The 15,585-nt window shown below is 43.5% G+C and overlaps 1 protein-coding gene across 1 annotated transcript in view; it reads left to right on the forward strand.

The window, feature by feature from the left end:
• The window catches only part of YBX3 (Y-box binding protein 3), a 28,907-nt gene that overhangs the window by 8,460 nt on the left and 4,862 nt on the right, over nucleotides 1-15,585 (forward strand). The window contains exons 4-6 of the mRNA XM_076345515.1: nucleotides 2,527-2,616; nucleotides 3,370-3,492; nucleotides 11,802-11,893. Of these exons, the coding sequence (XP_076201630.1) occupies nucleotides 2,527-2,616; nucleotides 3,370-3,492; nucleotides 11,802-11,893 (305 nt within the window). The remainder of the gene's footprint in view (nucleotides 1-2,526; nucleotides 2,617-3,369; nucleotides 3,493-11,801; nucleotides 11,894-15,585) is intronic.

The following is a 15,585-nucleotide window of genomic DNA, read 5'->3' on the forward strand; positions in this document are numbered from 1 at the left end:
CAGTGAGGAGGAGTTAATCTCTTCTGGTCTTTCTTTTTCTTGACTTCACTGGATTGTATTAATTGTGCACAGCCTGGTGTATGTGCACTGGTAACTGGTGTAACAAGTTTTGGCTATTGCTGTGATGATGCTGGATGTGCACATGATGTGGTGATAGTATGAGGATATGGAAAGAACTCTTCCAGACAAAATACTGAACTAGCTCTGAAGGCTCTTACACCTGTCTGTTCGTTGGTGTCCCCTTGGGAAAGGAAAGGCTCTGTCTTAATTGTTGAGTGCTGTCTGTGTTAACACAAAACATCTGTGTTTTGAATTAAAGAAGCTGGAGCCTGTGGGATGCTGGTGAATGGTAATGGAGAATAGTGCTCTCTTTTACTCTGTATATACAGAGTAAAAGTCTTCATTAAGCTTAGAGCTTAGGCTTGTTAGGGGCTTATTTCAGCAATGTTTACCTGCAGCTGAAGTAGTAAGTAGTAAAGGTGTATAGTTTCTGCTCTGAATTCTAGGACTTACTCAAAATTGTTCCTGGTTGCCTTTATAAAATGAACCCCAGCCTACTGTGTGGCAGCCTCTATCTCCTGTTGGCAGGTTATTCATTGCAAATCTGAACTTTGAAGTTTCTGTCCCTAAAGCTGGAACAGAGCATGTGGAATCCTATCAAATTTATCTTCTGTTAGCCTTCTTGGAGGATGCTTGAGGAGCTTGATTAATCTTAAGCACACCCTCTGCTGAAAAGAAATCTGGTAGTCCTTTCTTCCTCTGCACTTACAAGGAAGGGGAAGGAGTTTGAAATACAGCTTGTTGACATCTCTGTCATATGCAGAGCACAGGTCTTATGAGTTTGAGTCAGTTGTCTCAGTATAAGTGGTGGTGAAAGAACTAAACCCTTAATCTGCAGTGAAGGTAATGATTTTAGTATTGGTATATAACGTTTATGGAAGAGCTAGCACTTCCAGCTGGTTTTAGAAATGGGGCAGTTACACTAATAGGTCAGCAGAAAGCGAACAAAGCTGTCTCAGCTGACGGTGGGAGTTGCTGCTTTGTAAAGTAATTCCCAAAAGAATTCACTTGAGCAGCTCATTCTTGTCCCGTATCAAAAAACACACTCTTGGGTTGTTTTTGTTTTGGTAGCAATAATATGTACACTGTTGCATTCTTCCGTAAGTGGTTCAGGGATGCTGCAGGGTACAGGGAAAGGTGTGGCTAGATGTAGGGCTAAAAGGACATACTGGCCTATTGCCTAAAACACAAAGGGGACTGTATTCAGCAACAATGAGAATACTTTTCCTAAACTGGTCAAGCTCAACTTTAAACTGATTAGAACTTTTCCTTCAGTGGGAAATATTTTTGAGCTATTGTTGACTGAATGACTACAGTTGCCATGCATGGGCAACAACTCAACTATCTTCATTCTGCTTGTTTTTCTTGAGCTGCAGACAGATATGACAACTGTCTCTTCTGTTTCTGCCCTGCATCCCATTTCTTAAGCCAGATTTGTGCCCTGTGTGCTTCTGTCTACTGGATCTGCACCTGCCTGCTTCCTGCTAACAAAAGATGCCCATATCAGAAAACTTTAAGTGCATTGGTCTTTAATAATCTAAGAACTTCAGTAAAAAGCTGTTTACTAGATTGGCTTGTACAATGTGTGTGTTTTGGTTTTGTTTTTTTTCTCCCCTGGCCTCTTCCAGTTTGTGAACCCTTACCTAATGAACAGCTAGTAGGCTTGTCTTGCTAACTGCCTCTTGTGGAATTCTAGAAATACTCCATGGAGAGAAAGGCATCTGTAGTTGACAGGCTGAAAAATGGCTCCAGGAGGTTTGAGTGTTCCTGTGAGTCTGAGGAGGTTTTCAACAGGTTTTGATCTGAAGCCACGTTGTTAATATTATTTTGGGGTTTCTGTCTGGAAAATATGACTGAGATTGTCTGTTCTGGTACTATTCCTGTGTTCCTTAGGGACTCACCTAATTTTTGGGGGTCTCCCTTACAGTGCTTAGGTAAAATGCTTATTTATGTTACACGAGTTCTAGTAATTGTTCTCTAAATACTATGAGTTGCCATGATACCTTACAGGTAATGCCATCTTCTACAAAATTGCTCCTGGTCTTAAGTTATCTGTAGATGGTCTACAGGTCTCCTAATGGCTGTGAAGGCATGGGTCACACTTGCTGCTGGAGCTGCCTTGGTACAGCTTGCAGGAGATCAAACGCTCAGTGTGAACTCTGTTCATAGAGAAATATTTAACGATCTGGATATTTAGTAGGCTTGACAGAGAGGATCCTGGAGCAACAGCTGCTTCATAAACTCAGAGTATTGAGAAAGGAGTGAACCTTGACTGAGTATTGGAGGGCCAGTGGAATGAGAGACATCTATGTATTTGAAATAGCTTGGTGTGGTGACTGATCTGGTATGTAGAGTTGGGATTGTAGCAGAAGAATACTGTCCTTCCCTCATCCTACAGGGTTGTGAATGTGTAAGATAATGAGTAAGATAAACTAATATATTTTTCTGTATCTTCTTTCTTAAAAGACGGCGATAAAGAAAAACAACCCACGGAAATATCTGCGCAGTGTTGGTGATGGAGAGACTGTAGAATTTGATGTGGTCGAGGGAGAGAAGGTAAGAGATTATGGAGACTTAGGGGTGTGTGGTCCAACAGAGTTAACATCACTCTAGTGGGGAGTAACACAGAGCTTTAGTTGTGTATCTGGTGGTTTTGTCTAATGTGTTAATCGGGATTCCTGGGGTGGGTGGCATTCATACAGCTGTTCTGTGGAAGATCTGTTTTTTAAAGGCTTCATTAAGAAGTGTTTCTAGATATGTATCAAAACTCTACTTTAACTACATCCTAGTGCTTCTAGAATCTGTAATTCTTACTTGATAGAGCATTTGAAGCTTACAGTCTGCCCAATAAGCATTAACTGATGCATATATTTCCCTGAAGAATTTGTCTTGGAGTCTGGTAGCTTAATAACTGTAAGAACTTAGGTTGGGTTGGACTTGGGTTGGAAGTTGGATTGACAGTTGGACTCGATGATCTTAGAGGTCTTTTCCAACCTTAATGATTCTATGATTCTAACTTTCAAGTTCTTTTCAGTTCTATGTTCTCAAACATTTTTGAGTTTCCTGAGCTTTTTTGATTTGGGGTGGTGGTGTTTGTCTTTAATCAGTTACTTCTTCCTTTTTCCTCTGAACTCAGCCTGGCTGATAGGGTCTTAACTCATGATCATAACTCTTGTGGTACGGGGTTGAGAATAACAGACCTGCTTTTGAACTACTTGGAAGGAAGGAATCTCTGTAGCTTGCAAACTGATGCAAACTAATGCAAACTTTTCTTGCACTACACTGACCTACTTTCTTTTGGCCTTTTAGGGTGCAGAAGCAGCTAATGTCACTGGTCCAGATGGAGTCCCTGTAGAAGGCAGCCGCTACGCTGCAGACCGGCGCCGCTATAGACGTGGCTATTTTAGCCGACGCCGTGGGCCTCCTCGAAGTGTAAGTTTAATTTCTTAAGTCGTGGTCATCCTACCTCCTCAGCAGTCTTCCAGTCTTTTCATGAGAGGGGACTACAGGTTCAGCACTGGCATGTAGTAAACTGTCAATGCTTAAGTTGTGAGTGTTCTTCAGTAATATTCTGGGCTCCTCCAGCCCATTGTTGATGTTGATACTGATATTTTCTATTACTGGGTGTCCTGTAGGCCCTTCCTCGGCATGTCTTTCTAGAATTGTGTTAAAAGCATCTCTTTGGGTATTAAGGTATCTGTTTGTTTGAAGAGTAAACACAAAGGAGTGAGATACCTAAGTGGTTCACCATGCCCTTTACCTGAAGCAAGGGGAAGTATTTATATTACCTAAAGTAGTATAACCATAATTTGGAAGGGTTACTTGGAAAACCAGATTTGTTTAGAAGTTCATTTTTGCATGGCATGGTAGTAATTTGACTAACTGGTTGAAACTTCCATGTATCATCCCTTCATAGGCCTCTGCCTACAGCAGTACAGTGTAAAGTTAATGCATTTTTTCTTTAAACTAGCTATGCACCGCTTTTCATAACACCTGCAAGCCTTCCTAAGCAGCTTCCCTGCAAGTTTTTGCAGAGGGAGAAGTAAATATGAGGTAAAAGGCTGTAGTTTTAGCAGTTACTACTCCTATCCACATTGTGCTTGAGCTAAATTGATGCCTGGAACAATCCAACAAACTGGAACGTACTCCAGGCTTGATTATCTTTTTCTTTCATAGTTGAGTCTGATCATCACTTGCAGGAATGTGTTGATCCTTATGAGATCCAATATGAGAGCCCTGGTGGAAATCTCTACCCAAGCAACATAACTCTCTCCTCATCTTGTTCTACAGAGTTGACAGCATGGGAGCAAACTGAGTGTTGTCAAATCCTTCCTTAAAGCCTAGCTGTTTATACTAGCTATCACAAGGTCTTCTATTTAATCCTGCTGGACACCACTGAGCCTTAAATACATAAAGTGTTCTTTCTGAGTCCCTTGGAGACTCCTAGAAGTTGGTGCTGGTAACTGATGAATACTTACTGCTGAGTATGTCTTTGTTTTTGTGGTGATACAGTTTGTAGCCTCAGTTTCCATGTCAAGTGGCAAAGAACTAGGATACTTGGTTTTGCTCAGCTTTTTGATGTTTCCAGTCTTATCTGTTAGCTCATGAACCAGCTATGTTCCAGTATTGATTCTGTTTCCTTTTGCTCTCCTGAGATTAAAATCTCCCTCAGCTGTCTTTATTGGGAGTGAATGCTTTAGTTGGTGGTATTGGTGTTGTCTTGGAGCTGCTTCAGATTTTAAATAAGCAGACATATCAAGGCTTAGACAACCCTGTGTACTGCTGAGCATGGAAAGCAGCTGTTTCTTTCTACCTGAAGAGTGATAGTGTGAGACCCGTCTTGGACATGGGGAACACTCAGTCTCGGAGAACATGTGCCAGCACAAGTACCCTTGGATGTCTAATGCAAACTCAACCAACTAAAAATCTGGTTTGCATGTGACACTATAACACACTTGGATTCTGGTACTTGAAGATGTACACAAGGGGAACAAATAGTGATATAGAATCATTAAGGTTGGAAGAGACCTCTAAGATCACCGAGTCCAACCATCAACCCAACACCACCATGCCCACTAAACCATGTCCCTAAGCGCCTCATCTACACGTCTTTTAAATGCTTCCAGGGATGGTGACTCCACCACTTCCCTGGGCAGCCTGTTCCAATGTTTCACCACTCTTTCAGTAAAGAAATTTTTCCTCATGTCCAATCTAAACCTCCCTTGGAGCAACTTGGGGCCGTTTCCTCTCATCCTATCGCTAGTTACTTGGGAGAAGAGACCAACACCCACCTCACTACAACCTCCTCTCAGGGAGTTGTAGAGAGCGATGAGGTCTCCCCTCAGCCTCCTTTTCTCCAGGCTAAACAACCCCAGTTCCCTCAGCCGCTCCTCGTAAGACTTGTTCTCCAGACCCCTCACCAGCCTCGTTGCCCTTCTCTGGACACGCTCTAACACCTCAACATCCTTCTTGTAGTGAGGGGCCCAAAACTGAACACAGTAGTCGAGGTGCGGCCTCACCAGGGCCGAGCACAGGGGCACGATCACTTCCCTACTCCTGCTGGCCACACTATTTCTGATACAGGCCAGGATGCCATTGGCCTTCTTGGCCGCCTGGGCACACTGCCGGCTCATGCTCAGCCGGCTGTCGACCAGCACCCCCAGGTCCTTTTCTGCCAGGCAGCTTTCCAGCCACTCTTCCCCAAGCCTGTAGCGTTGCATGGGGTTGTTGTGACCCGCGTGCAGGACCTGGCACTTGGCCTTGTTGAATCTCATACAATTGGCCTTGTCCCATCGATCCAGCCTGTCCAGGTCCCTCTGCAGAGCTTTCCTACCCTCGAGCAGATCAACACTCCCACCCAACTTGGTGTCATCTGCAAACTTACTGAGGGTGCACTCAATCCCCTCATCCAGATCATTGATAAAGATACTGAACAAGACCGGCCCCAATACTGAGCCCTGGGGAACACCACTTGTGACTGGTCACCAGCTGGATTTACCTCCATTCATCACCACTCTTTGAGCCCGTCCATCCAGCCTGTTTTTGACCCAGCGAAGAGTCCACCTGTCTAAGCCGTGAGCCGCCAGCTTTTCGAGGAGAATGCTGTGGGAGACGGTGTCAAAGGCCTTACTCTGAAGTCCAGGTAGACCACATCCACAGCCTTTCCCTCATCCACTAGGCGGGTCACCTGGTCATAGAAGGAGATCAGGCTGGTCAAGCAGGACCTGCCTCTCATGAATCCATGCTGGCTAGGCCTGATCCCCTGGTTGTCCTGCTCATGCCTTGTGAGCGCCCTCAAGATGAACCGCTCCATAATCTTCCCCGGCACCGAGGTCAGGCTGACAGGCCTGTAGTTCCCCGGATCCTCCTTCTGGCCCTTCTTGTAGATGGGCGTCACATTGGCAAGCCTCCAGTCATCCGGGACCTCCCCCGTTAACCAGGACTGCTGATAAATGATGGAGAGTGGCTTGGCGAGCACCTCTGCCAGCTCCCTCAGGTGGATCCCATCCGGCCCCATAGACTTGTGAGCGTCCAGGTGGTGTAGCAGGTCGTTGACTGCTTCCTCTTGGATTATGGGGGGTTCATCCTGCTCGCCATCCCTGTCTTCCAGCTCACTGTTTTCCTTTGGCTTGCTTATATCTGAGTCCCCAGACTGTTTTGGTGTGGGTACCAGAGCTTAGCTGTTGTGTGCGTGGTGCCTGATGTCCTATGAAGTCATCTCTCACTTCATAACTGAAAACATACTGCTCTTTCTCTGGGATCATTGACTCTGGAAGTATTACAGCCTTCAAAACTTGCAAATGATAATTGACAAAAGGACGTTAACCCATGTGTTCATTGCTTCCCATTGCTCATAAGGTTGTTTGGTCCTTCTCTTTAGCTTGTTCGCTACCCTCTGAATATTGAACATCAATGGCCTGCCTGAGCATTGACTGCTCCTCTGGATTTGGTATCATCTGTTAAAATTAAGAGTAAATTCTGTTTCATTCAAGGATGATGAAGACCCTATAGTACCGTTCCCTTAGCATGCCACTCTAACAAGGAATGAGGTAAACTACATGATTGCTGTGACCTTTCAAAGATGATACTGGACAGGCAGTGACATTAGCCAGCTCCTGCAGCACTCTCAAATGTATCCTGTGTAGTCTCATAGACTTGTATGTGTAGGACTTAAGTGATACTTCCTTTTCATGTTTGAGCTCAGTCAGGAGTTCTTTGTGCAGCCAAAGTTGATGTTCTGATATGCTTGCTCAATTTTCTGCATGTTGCAGTGAACTCTTCTTGTGTTCTGAGCTAGTTTAAGGTGCAACCAGTTCTGCTGGGCCTTCTTACCCCCTCACCTGTTAGTTGCATGAACAAGTCAAAGCTCCACTTTAAGGAAGCCTTTGCAGGGACTGTCCCTGAAGTTGGTCCTGCTGTAGGTCAGTGAAACCACTCAAACTTGTCCAGATACTCTTGTCATCCCCTGTGTGCTTGCTTTGATAGATCAGTTGAGAGTAGAGTGAATCCTCATCAGAAGCTATCGGTATTTCCTCTTGGAGATTTTTCACTTGCATCAGTTAACACATTCTTCACATTGAAACTGCATGTCTACTGCCTCTAGAAAGATGCTTCTTTCTAATATCCTTTTCCTTTAACAAGGCCTCCTCTTTCCCCTTCTGTTCCCATGTGTGTAAAGGGGGAAGAAAGGTGGCAATGTCTGTGAGCCATAGCAATATGTATACACTATTCTGTGTGGTCCATTAACAGGTGCATTAAAGGTTGTGCCTCTCTACTTGAGGAATTGTTTCTGGCGAACTGTCCTGCAGGATATTTCTGAGACAAGTTTGAGTTGCTGATGGTATGGTACTCTTGGGTTGTGTTTGCTGAATGGATATTTACTCAGCTGCAGGCAACTCTTGCTGCACACCTGAAGGAAAAGGTTTCAGCGTACCCAGGCCTGCTATGCTTAAAGATCTACTAGGCTGCAGAGATGAAAGGTTTTCCCAGGGCTCAGCTGCCCACATCATCAATCCTGTATTTACTGAAAGAAAAAAAGAAAATTGTTTAATTTGTTGAGGTGACTTTGGACACAGTAGCCTTCTAGTTTTCAAGAACTTTTTAATTTATGTCGGTTAGCAACTCCAGTCCAGCCTTGTAGTGCAGCAAGAGTTGATTTCTCCTTCCTCACTGGCATGGCTTTAGGCAAACTAAAGATGCTATCCTTTGTTTGCCATGCTAGCTCGAATGTGTCTGTACTGTGTGTAGTTTACTGGGTCTGTTTTTGAACATGCTATGTGGATTTCTCAAGAGTGAAGAGAACCTTTAGGAATCTGAGGTGTTTGACCAGCTCTAGTGGAACTGCATCTGGATTGCATGGAGAGTTCTGTGGAAAGTAAAAGTAATGGTTCATATCAGAAATTTCTTAATTGTATCCACTACAGAAAAGAGGCTGTGGTCTTCACCAAACTGTCTGTGAAAACAGATGCAGTGTGGAGCTGTAGTCAGAAAGTTATAACAGACCGTGAATTGTAGAATACCCTTGAGAACCAATGATGTCCTCACCTAAATACTGTGTGCATTACTAATAGGAGAAGCCTCTATACCAGTGAGTTGGAAAATAAGTGAAACAGTTCGAGAGTGGTTTTATAGGCTGACACTATCTCTTGTAGAGAAGAGATCTGAAAATAGGAATAGCATTACACAAAAGCTAGAGACTGATCTGAAGAGATGTAAGAACAAATGAAGAAATTAGGGGAAGCAGATGGGTAAAAAGCTCATTGAAGTTACAGTTAATACTTACAAAACTCTTCTTTGGGGGACAGCAATAAAATTTTGTACCTTTTTAGGGTTAGAGAAACCTGTGCGATACCACAGCCTGCCTGCCTATTTTGGTCATCTTCAGAGGAAAATGTAGAGTGCAGCAGGCCAGCTTCATTCATTTGTCCTCTAGGAAGACCTAATGTTTTGTGAGAAGGTATTGCACTGAGTTGGAAGATTCCTGTGGAGGAGATTGAGTGAAGAGGATCGTGTGTGTTCTAGACATGGTGTGGTGCTTTTAAGAGTACAAATGAAGCTTTCCTAATAAATGAATCTAATACACTTACTATCAGTACAGTAAAACAAGACCTCAAAGCTCAGGTTCTGTTTTCTGGTCAAACTGCATCTGTTTCAGTGACTTCTGACAGCATAATTGCTTTATTCTGGAGCTGTACTTCATTTCTGGCCAATAGACCTAGATCAATTGACAGTGATACTAATGTAATGTGTTAATTGAATTTTTGTGATACTATAGAAGAGGCAGGAAATTATCAGGACTTCAGTTGCTTTGCTATTCTGTTTGCAACTGACTGTTTAAACCAAACCCATTTGAAATACTGACAGAGCAGTATTCAGTTCAAGATGAATAGGAAAATGTTTGCACTGTTTTCGGGTAATGCTTCATCAGGTTTAGTCATTCTTTCCGTCACTACAGGAGGTGGAGTCTTTTATCTGAGATTCCAATGCAGCCCACTGTAGGGAGGAGTGGACTTGGGCTGTGCCATTAAAAACATGTAGAAATTCAATACTGCCTTTTAAGAGCTGTGAATGTGATGCTGATTGTCAAGTGCTATAGGAGAGCTTTGGCTGATGAAAAATATTGTTGTGTGCCCCTCCCTAAAATTAGGTTGGCTGATGCTTTGTTAGCTTCTGGCACATTGTCCCTCGGACAAGACCTACTAGGCCTTTGTGGTTCCATATTTGTGGCATTGCAGTGCTAGAACTTAGTGCTGATTCCACGTGTGCTTGCTCAGAAACTCTGGAGAAGAGAAATGGCGATTATGCTGGAACGTATTCAGGATTATTTGGTTTGCATCCTCTCCTCCCTTCACATCTTGCTGCTCTCTTCTGTTTCTGTGCTTTGCTGGTCCTCACATGAGGAAGAGACTGAGAGCAGGAGCAGCATTAGGTCCTTGCTTCACAAAAGGCAAATCCCAAGACCTCTGAATCGCTATTGCCACACACAATACTGGTGGTGCCATTTCTCACCTTACTGAGATGCTTCTGACCACCCATTACAGGTCTATTAAACTGTAAAGTTATGTAGTACAAAGCATTTTGATACAAACAGGACAGACTGGTATTGCAAAATAGATATAAGTAGTATAATGCTGTCGTAAACTCAGAAGTGTAATTTTCCTTTTGGGTTCTGAGTCTCTCAAATACTTCTCAACTGCTATCAGATGCTACCTATTATTACTGTTTACTTAGTCAGTGGGAGTTCCTGTGGATATTTAGTTATCCTGATCAGTTTTATACATGAGAGAACATAACGGATAATGTTACTTATGACTGTGTTTTTTTTTTAATTGAATTCCGACTTCTCTCTACTCACCTCAGCAGCTGACCCTGGCATATTGTTAAGAATAGCTGGTATAGCTATTTCTAGGTACAGCATGTGAAATATTCCAGTTGCCTTTAGGCCATGTCTCTGTGCTTTTTGGAAACTTGGAAAGCTACAAAGAGTGCTTGAAATTACTAATGCATTTGGAGGGTATTTTACTGTGGTGAGAGAAGATTGTCCAGGTTGGTCACTGAGGTTTATTTAATTCCCCAAGATCTCTTGTTACAACCCATAGTGCTCCAGCCTTTCTAAATGTTTATCATCATGTTATCTTAGCTAAAGAAAAGTTCACTGCCCATGCAGTTACCTGAGATTGCCAGTTAAAATAGAGCAAAATATGGTGGTGGTAGTTAAAATAGCTGTGTAGAATTGGAAGGAGACCTGTCAAACTTAGTGTAGACTACTGAAGGCTGTCAGGAAGCAATAGCTTTTGTTTCTGTCCTGGTTTCGGCTGGGATAGAGTTAATTTTCTTCCTAGTAGCTGGTATAGTGCTGTTTTGGATTTAGTATGAGAACTCTATCCCAGCCGAAACCAGGACAGTTTCCTACTAGATCAGATGCAGAAGATGCACTTCTGTTTCTAGATCTCTTGTTAAATTCCTTCTTTTAAGGGGAAGAATAGTACAATGGGAACTGTAAATCATGCAACGCTTTATAAAACAGACATTACTGATGGCTGGCATTTAAAAAACAAAACAAAAAAACACCAAACTAGAGAAGAAAAAAAAAAACCACAAACTGAAATACAGCTTTATCAGTTAACAACCAAAGGGGGAAGATAATCACTGCATTTCTAATAAGTTGAAAATGTTGAGTGTGTAGAAGAGTATTTGACATGATGTAGTACAGTTTCTCTACCTTTAAATTTCTTTTTTTTGTGGGAGTTCTATATGGAATGGGGCTTTGTGTAGAATGAAGCCAGAAGTGGTCTCTGGCAAGCTTCAGTGTGATTTCTTTCAGTTAACTTTCCAAATGCAGAAGTGTCCTGATCGATAGCTGCTTCTCCATAACACATTTACCCCTTAAAGTGCAATGTCATGTCTTGAAATGCACTTTCACATGCATCAGAGAGAACTGTCAGGTTCTCTGCCTTTTTTGGCAGACAAGGGAGGATGCATCATTAAGTAGTTTCTTAGCCTGTTCCTGTGAGGAACAAGAGCAGCATTATTGGCTCTTGTTCTGTCCTACTCTATCTTTGCCCAAATTAAAGCCTTTTAAGTATTTGCTGCTTCTTTTTACCTATATGCTGGTGTTTCTGTACTGATACACTGTTTCTGAACTTGTGTTCAGATTTTTGGGCTTTATAGTTAATATACTGCCTGTGAAATAAGATAACACTTCATCTTTGACTCTGTCTTCTGTTTTCTTTTGGTTGTAGGGTGGTGAGGGAGAAATCAAGGATGGGGTCACAGAAGGACAACTTCATCAACAAGTTCATAGGAATCCTACCTATCGTCCCCGCTATCGCAGGTTTGTACTACTTCCTTTGCTCATCATTAGATTTGGATGTTTCTGTGATCTGTACAGGCTTCATTAAGAGCAGGAAGCTGTATTCCCTGGCATTAATGTGCATGCAAATTCATGCCAGTCAGTCTCACCTCTGTGCCTGGCAAGATCATGGAGCAGATCCTCCTGGAAACTATGCAAAGGCACATGGAAAATGAGGAGGTGATTGGTGACAGCCAACATGGCTTCACTAAGGGCAAATTGTGCCTAACAAATTTGGTGGTCTTCTACGATGGGGTTACAGTATTGGTAGATAAGGGAAGAGCAACAGATGTCATCTACTTGGACTTGTGCAAAACATTTGATACTGTCCCGCATGACATCCTTGTCTCTCAATTGGAGAGATATGGATTTGATGGATGGACCACTCGGTGGATAAGGAGTTGACTAGATGGTCGCAGTCAAAGGGTTGCGGTCAACGACTCGATGTCCAAGTGGAGACCAGTGATGAGTGGTGGAGACCAGTGATGAGTGGTGTTCCTCAGGTGTCAGTATTGGGACCGGCATTGTTTAACAACTTTGGCGACAGGGACAGTGGGATTGAGTGCACCCTCAGTAAGTTTGCTGGTGACACCAAGCTGTATAGTGCGGTTGACATCCTGGAGGGAAGGGATGCCATCCAGAGGGACCTTGACAGGCTTGAGAGGTGGGCCCATGTGAACCTCATGAATTTCAACAAGGCCAAGTGCAAGGTCCTGCACATGGGTTGGGGCAATCCCAAGCACAAATACAGGCTGGGCAGAGAATGGGTTCAGAGCAGTCCTGAGGAGAAGGCCTTGGGGGTGTTGATTGAGAAGCTCAACATGACCTGGCAATGTGCGGTTGCAGCCCAGAAGGCCAACTGTATCCTGGGCTGCATCAAAAGTGTGGCAAGTAGCTCAAGGGGAGGTGATTCTCCCCCTCTACTCTGCTCTCATGAGACCCCACCTGGAGTACTGCGTCCAGCTCTGGGGCCCCCAACATAAGAAGGACATGGACCTGTTGGAGTGGGTGTAGAGGAGGGCCACGAAGATGATCGGAGGGCTGGAGCACCTCTCCTGTGAAGACAGGCTGAGAGAGTTGGGGTTGCTCAGCCTGGAGAAGAGAAGGCTCCAGGAAGACCTTGTAGCAGCCTTCCAGTACCTGAAGGGGGCCTACAAGAAAGCTGGAGAGGGACCCTTTACAAGGGCATGTAGCGATAGGACAAGGGGTAATGGCTTTAAACTGAAAGAGGGTAGATGTAGATCAGATGTAAGGCAGAAATTCTTCACTATGAGGTTGGTGAGGCACTGGAACAGGTTTCCTAGAGAAGTTGTGGATGCCCTCTCCCTGGAAGTGTTCAAGGCCAGGTTGGATGGGGCTTTGAGCAACCTGGTCTAGTGGAAGGTGTCCCTACCCATGCAGGGGGGGTTGGAACTAGATGATCTTTAAGGTCCCTTCCAACCCAAACCATTCTATAATTCTGTGCAAATGGTAGGGATAGTGAGAATCATTTTAATTATTAGGAAAAGGCTGAGCCGCACCCTGTGTAAGGAAACAACTGTAGAATTTGTTTAATGTGCTTATATATTGTTCAGAGCCAGGAATAGGTCAAGAAAGGGCAAAGAATTCTTTGTATGCTGTTACTTTCTCACAATTGCTCAATATTGAAGTGAGTTGCAGGGTATGTGTCTTCCCAGCTGAACTCTTACACTTTCCTGGACAACTAATGAATCTAAATCCCACTTAATTTGGGACAGGTAGGTCTACCATCTGCAGGGGCAGGTGTGCTTCATAATTTTTCTTGTGGACTGCAGACAGTAGTTTGCAGTTCAGCACTGGACTAGTAGCTTGTGCACATCTAGCTCAGTCCTACATGTCACACAGGCTTGGTTTTATGCACTGGTGCTACTTGTAGGTACAGAGGAAAACCTACTGTTCAGTAAAAACTGAAGTTGTGTCCTGTCTCTTACAGGCCGTTAGGTTATACGGTAGCATTATAGTTATCTTGTAGTATTCTGTGCTAGTGGAGGGTATTGCTGTCAGTCAGGATTTAAATTTTAGGTTTCCTCAGAGCTCCTAAAGGAGAAGGTAATAAAATAGGATTTTCAGAGTTACTCTTGCTAGAACTCTTGGAGAAAGGAGATGCTAAAGAGACTGGAGAGCTTCCAGAATAAGGAGATGAAACTCATCAAAATTATTGAAGGGGGAAAAAAATGTGTGAAGACTCTGAGGCTGGGAGAAGAGACAAATGAAAATAGATTATAGAGGTCTTCAGAATGAGTGGCATGGAAAGGATGGATGAAATTGTTTTTGCTTTTTCTTCTGATAAAAGAATACACTATGAGGAGCCTTCAAATGAAGGAAGTGGGTGACATGCTGAAAACCGAAGAGAGGTTCATGGAACCATAGAACAGCCCAGGTTGGAAGGGACCTCAAAAAAAAAAAAATCTGCTGAACCTTTTGTGGGATGAGCCTAGATGAGATTATCTAGTACCCTGTCCAGTTACATCTTGAAAGTAAATGATTGGTCTCACTGTAAATCTTTCCTATATCAAAATGAAACCTCTGCCGGTGCAACTTGTACCTGTTGCCCCTTGTCTTCTCAGTGTGGCTCCTTGTGAAAAGAGAGCCTCTGTCCTCTTTGTAGCTGCCCTTTAAGTACTGGAATACTGTGAGGTTCCCCCCTAAGCCGCCTTTTCTCCAGGGAGAAAAGACCTAACTCCCTCAGTCTTTCCTCATAGGTCAGTTTCTCCAGCCCTTTGATCATAATAGACCGAACACAATCCAAAGAAGGGCCATCTGCCTGCTTTTTTTAATTGTGGGGATCAGAACTGGATACAGTAGTCCAGGTGCAGCCTGATAAGTGCTGAGTAGAGTGGGATGTTCACATCTCTGTTACTAATGCCTCTGTGGATGCAGCCCAGGATCCATTCTGCCTTTGCTGCAGTGGTGCACTGCTGACTCGTGTTTAGGTTGCTGACTTGTTGTTATGCCTACAGCAGATTGTTGGAGCTCTTTGCCATGGGATGTTGGAGATGTTAAAAGCTTGCATGAGCTTGGGGGGGGAGACTGTTAAATAGCTAGAAGAGAACACCATTGTGGTATCTCTAAATAGGCAAACTCTGTCTGGCTTAGGAAATCCCCAGCATGGAAAACAATTGGAGGCTGGGATGCTATTTGGGAAGTAGGTTTCCCTGTCCTTATTTTTCCCTAGGGATCCATAGAACTGGGATAAATGGACACTTGAAGACCCAGTAGGCCATTCTTACGTTCTTAGTAAAGATCCCTTGGAGTTCACATGAACACTGAAGCTTTCCAGTGGGATATACGGAGTAAGTTGCTGAGTCATCTGTGTTAGTCATACCTTAAACTGGCCAGTGTAGGATTGTTTTCATTTTCCAGCCTTAGTTCTGACATGACCACTCCAGCTTCCAGCCTCTACACTGAGGGAACAATTCCATAGCTGAGGAATTTGGTGCAGTTAAAAATATCAGTGTGAAATAGTCAGCCTCTGACTGTCATATCTTTTGGGATGTTGCCTCACTTTTATTTTAATTGAATTCCTGTAACTGGAAAGGCTCATTCAGATTCTTGGCTTCTTGTGACTTGTTTTATTTAACTTGTCACTCATTCTCCAAGATAAAACACTGGATTACTTTCACTGCTGTTCTTCATAAAGCATTGTGACATGGTCC

This window comes from Aptenodytes patagonicus, chromosome 1, assembly GCF_965638725.1.
Source record: "Aptenodytes patagonicus chromosome 1, bAptPat1.pri.cur, whole genome shotgun sequence".
In the NCBI taxonomy this organism is placed as follows: domain Eukaryota; kingdom Metazoa; phylum Chordata; class Aves; order Sphenisciformes; family Spheniscidae; genus Aptenodytes; species Aptenodytes patagonicus.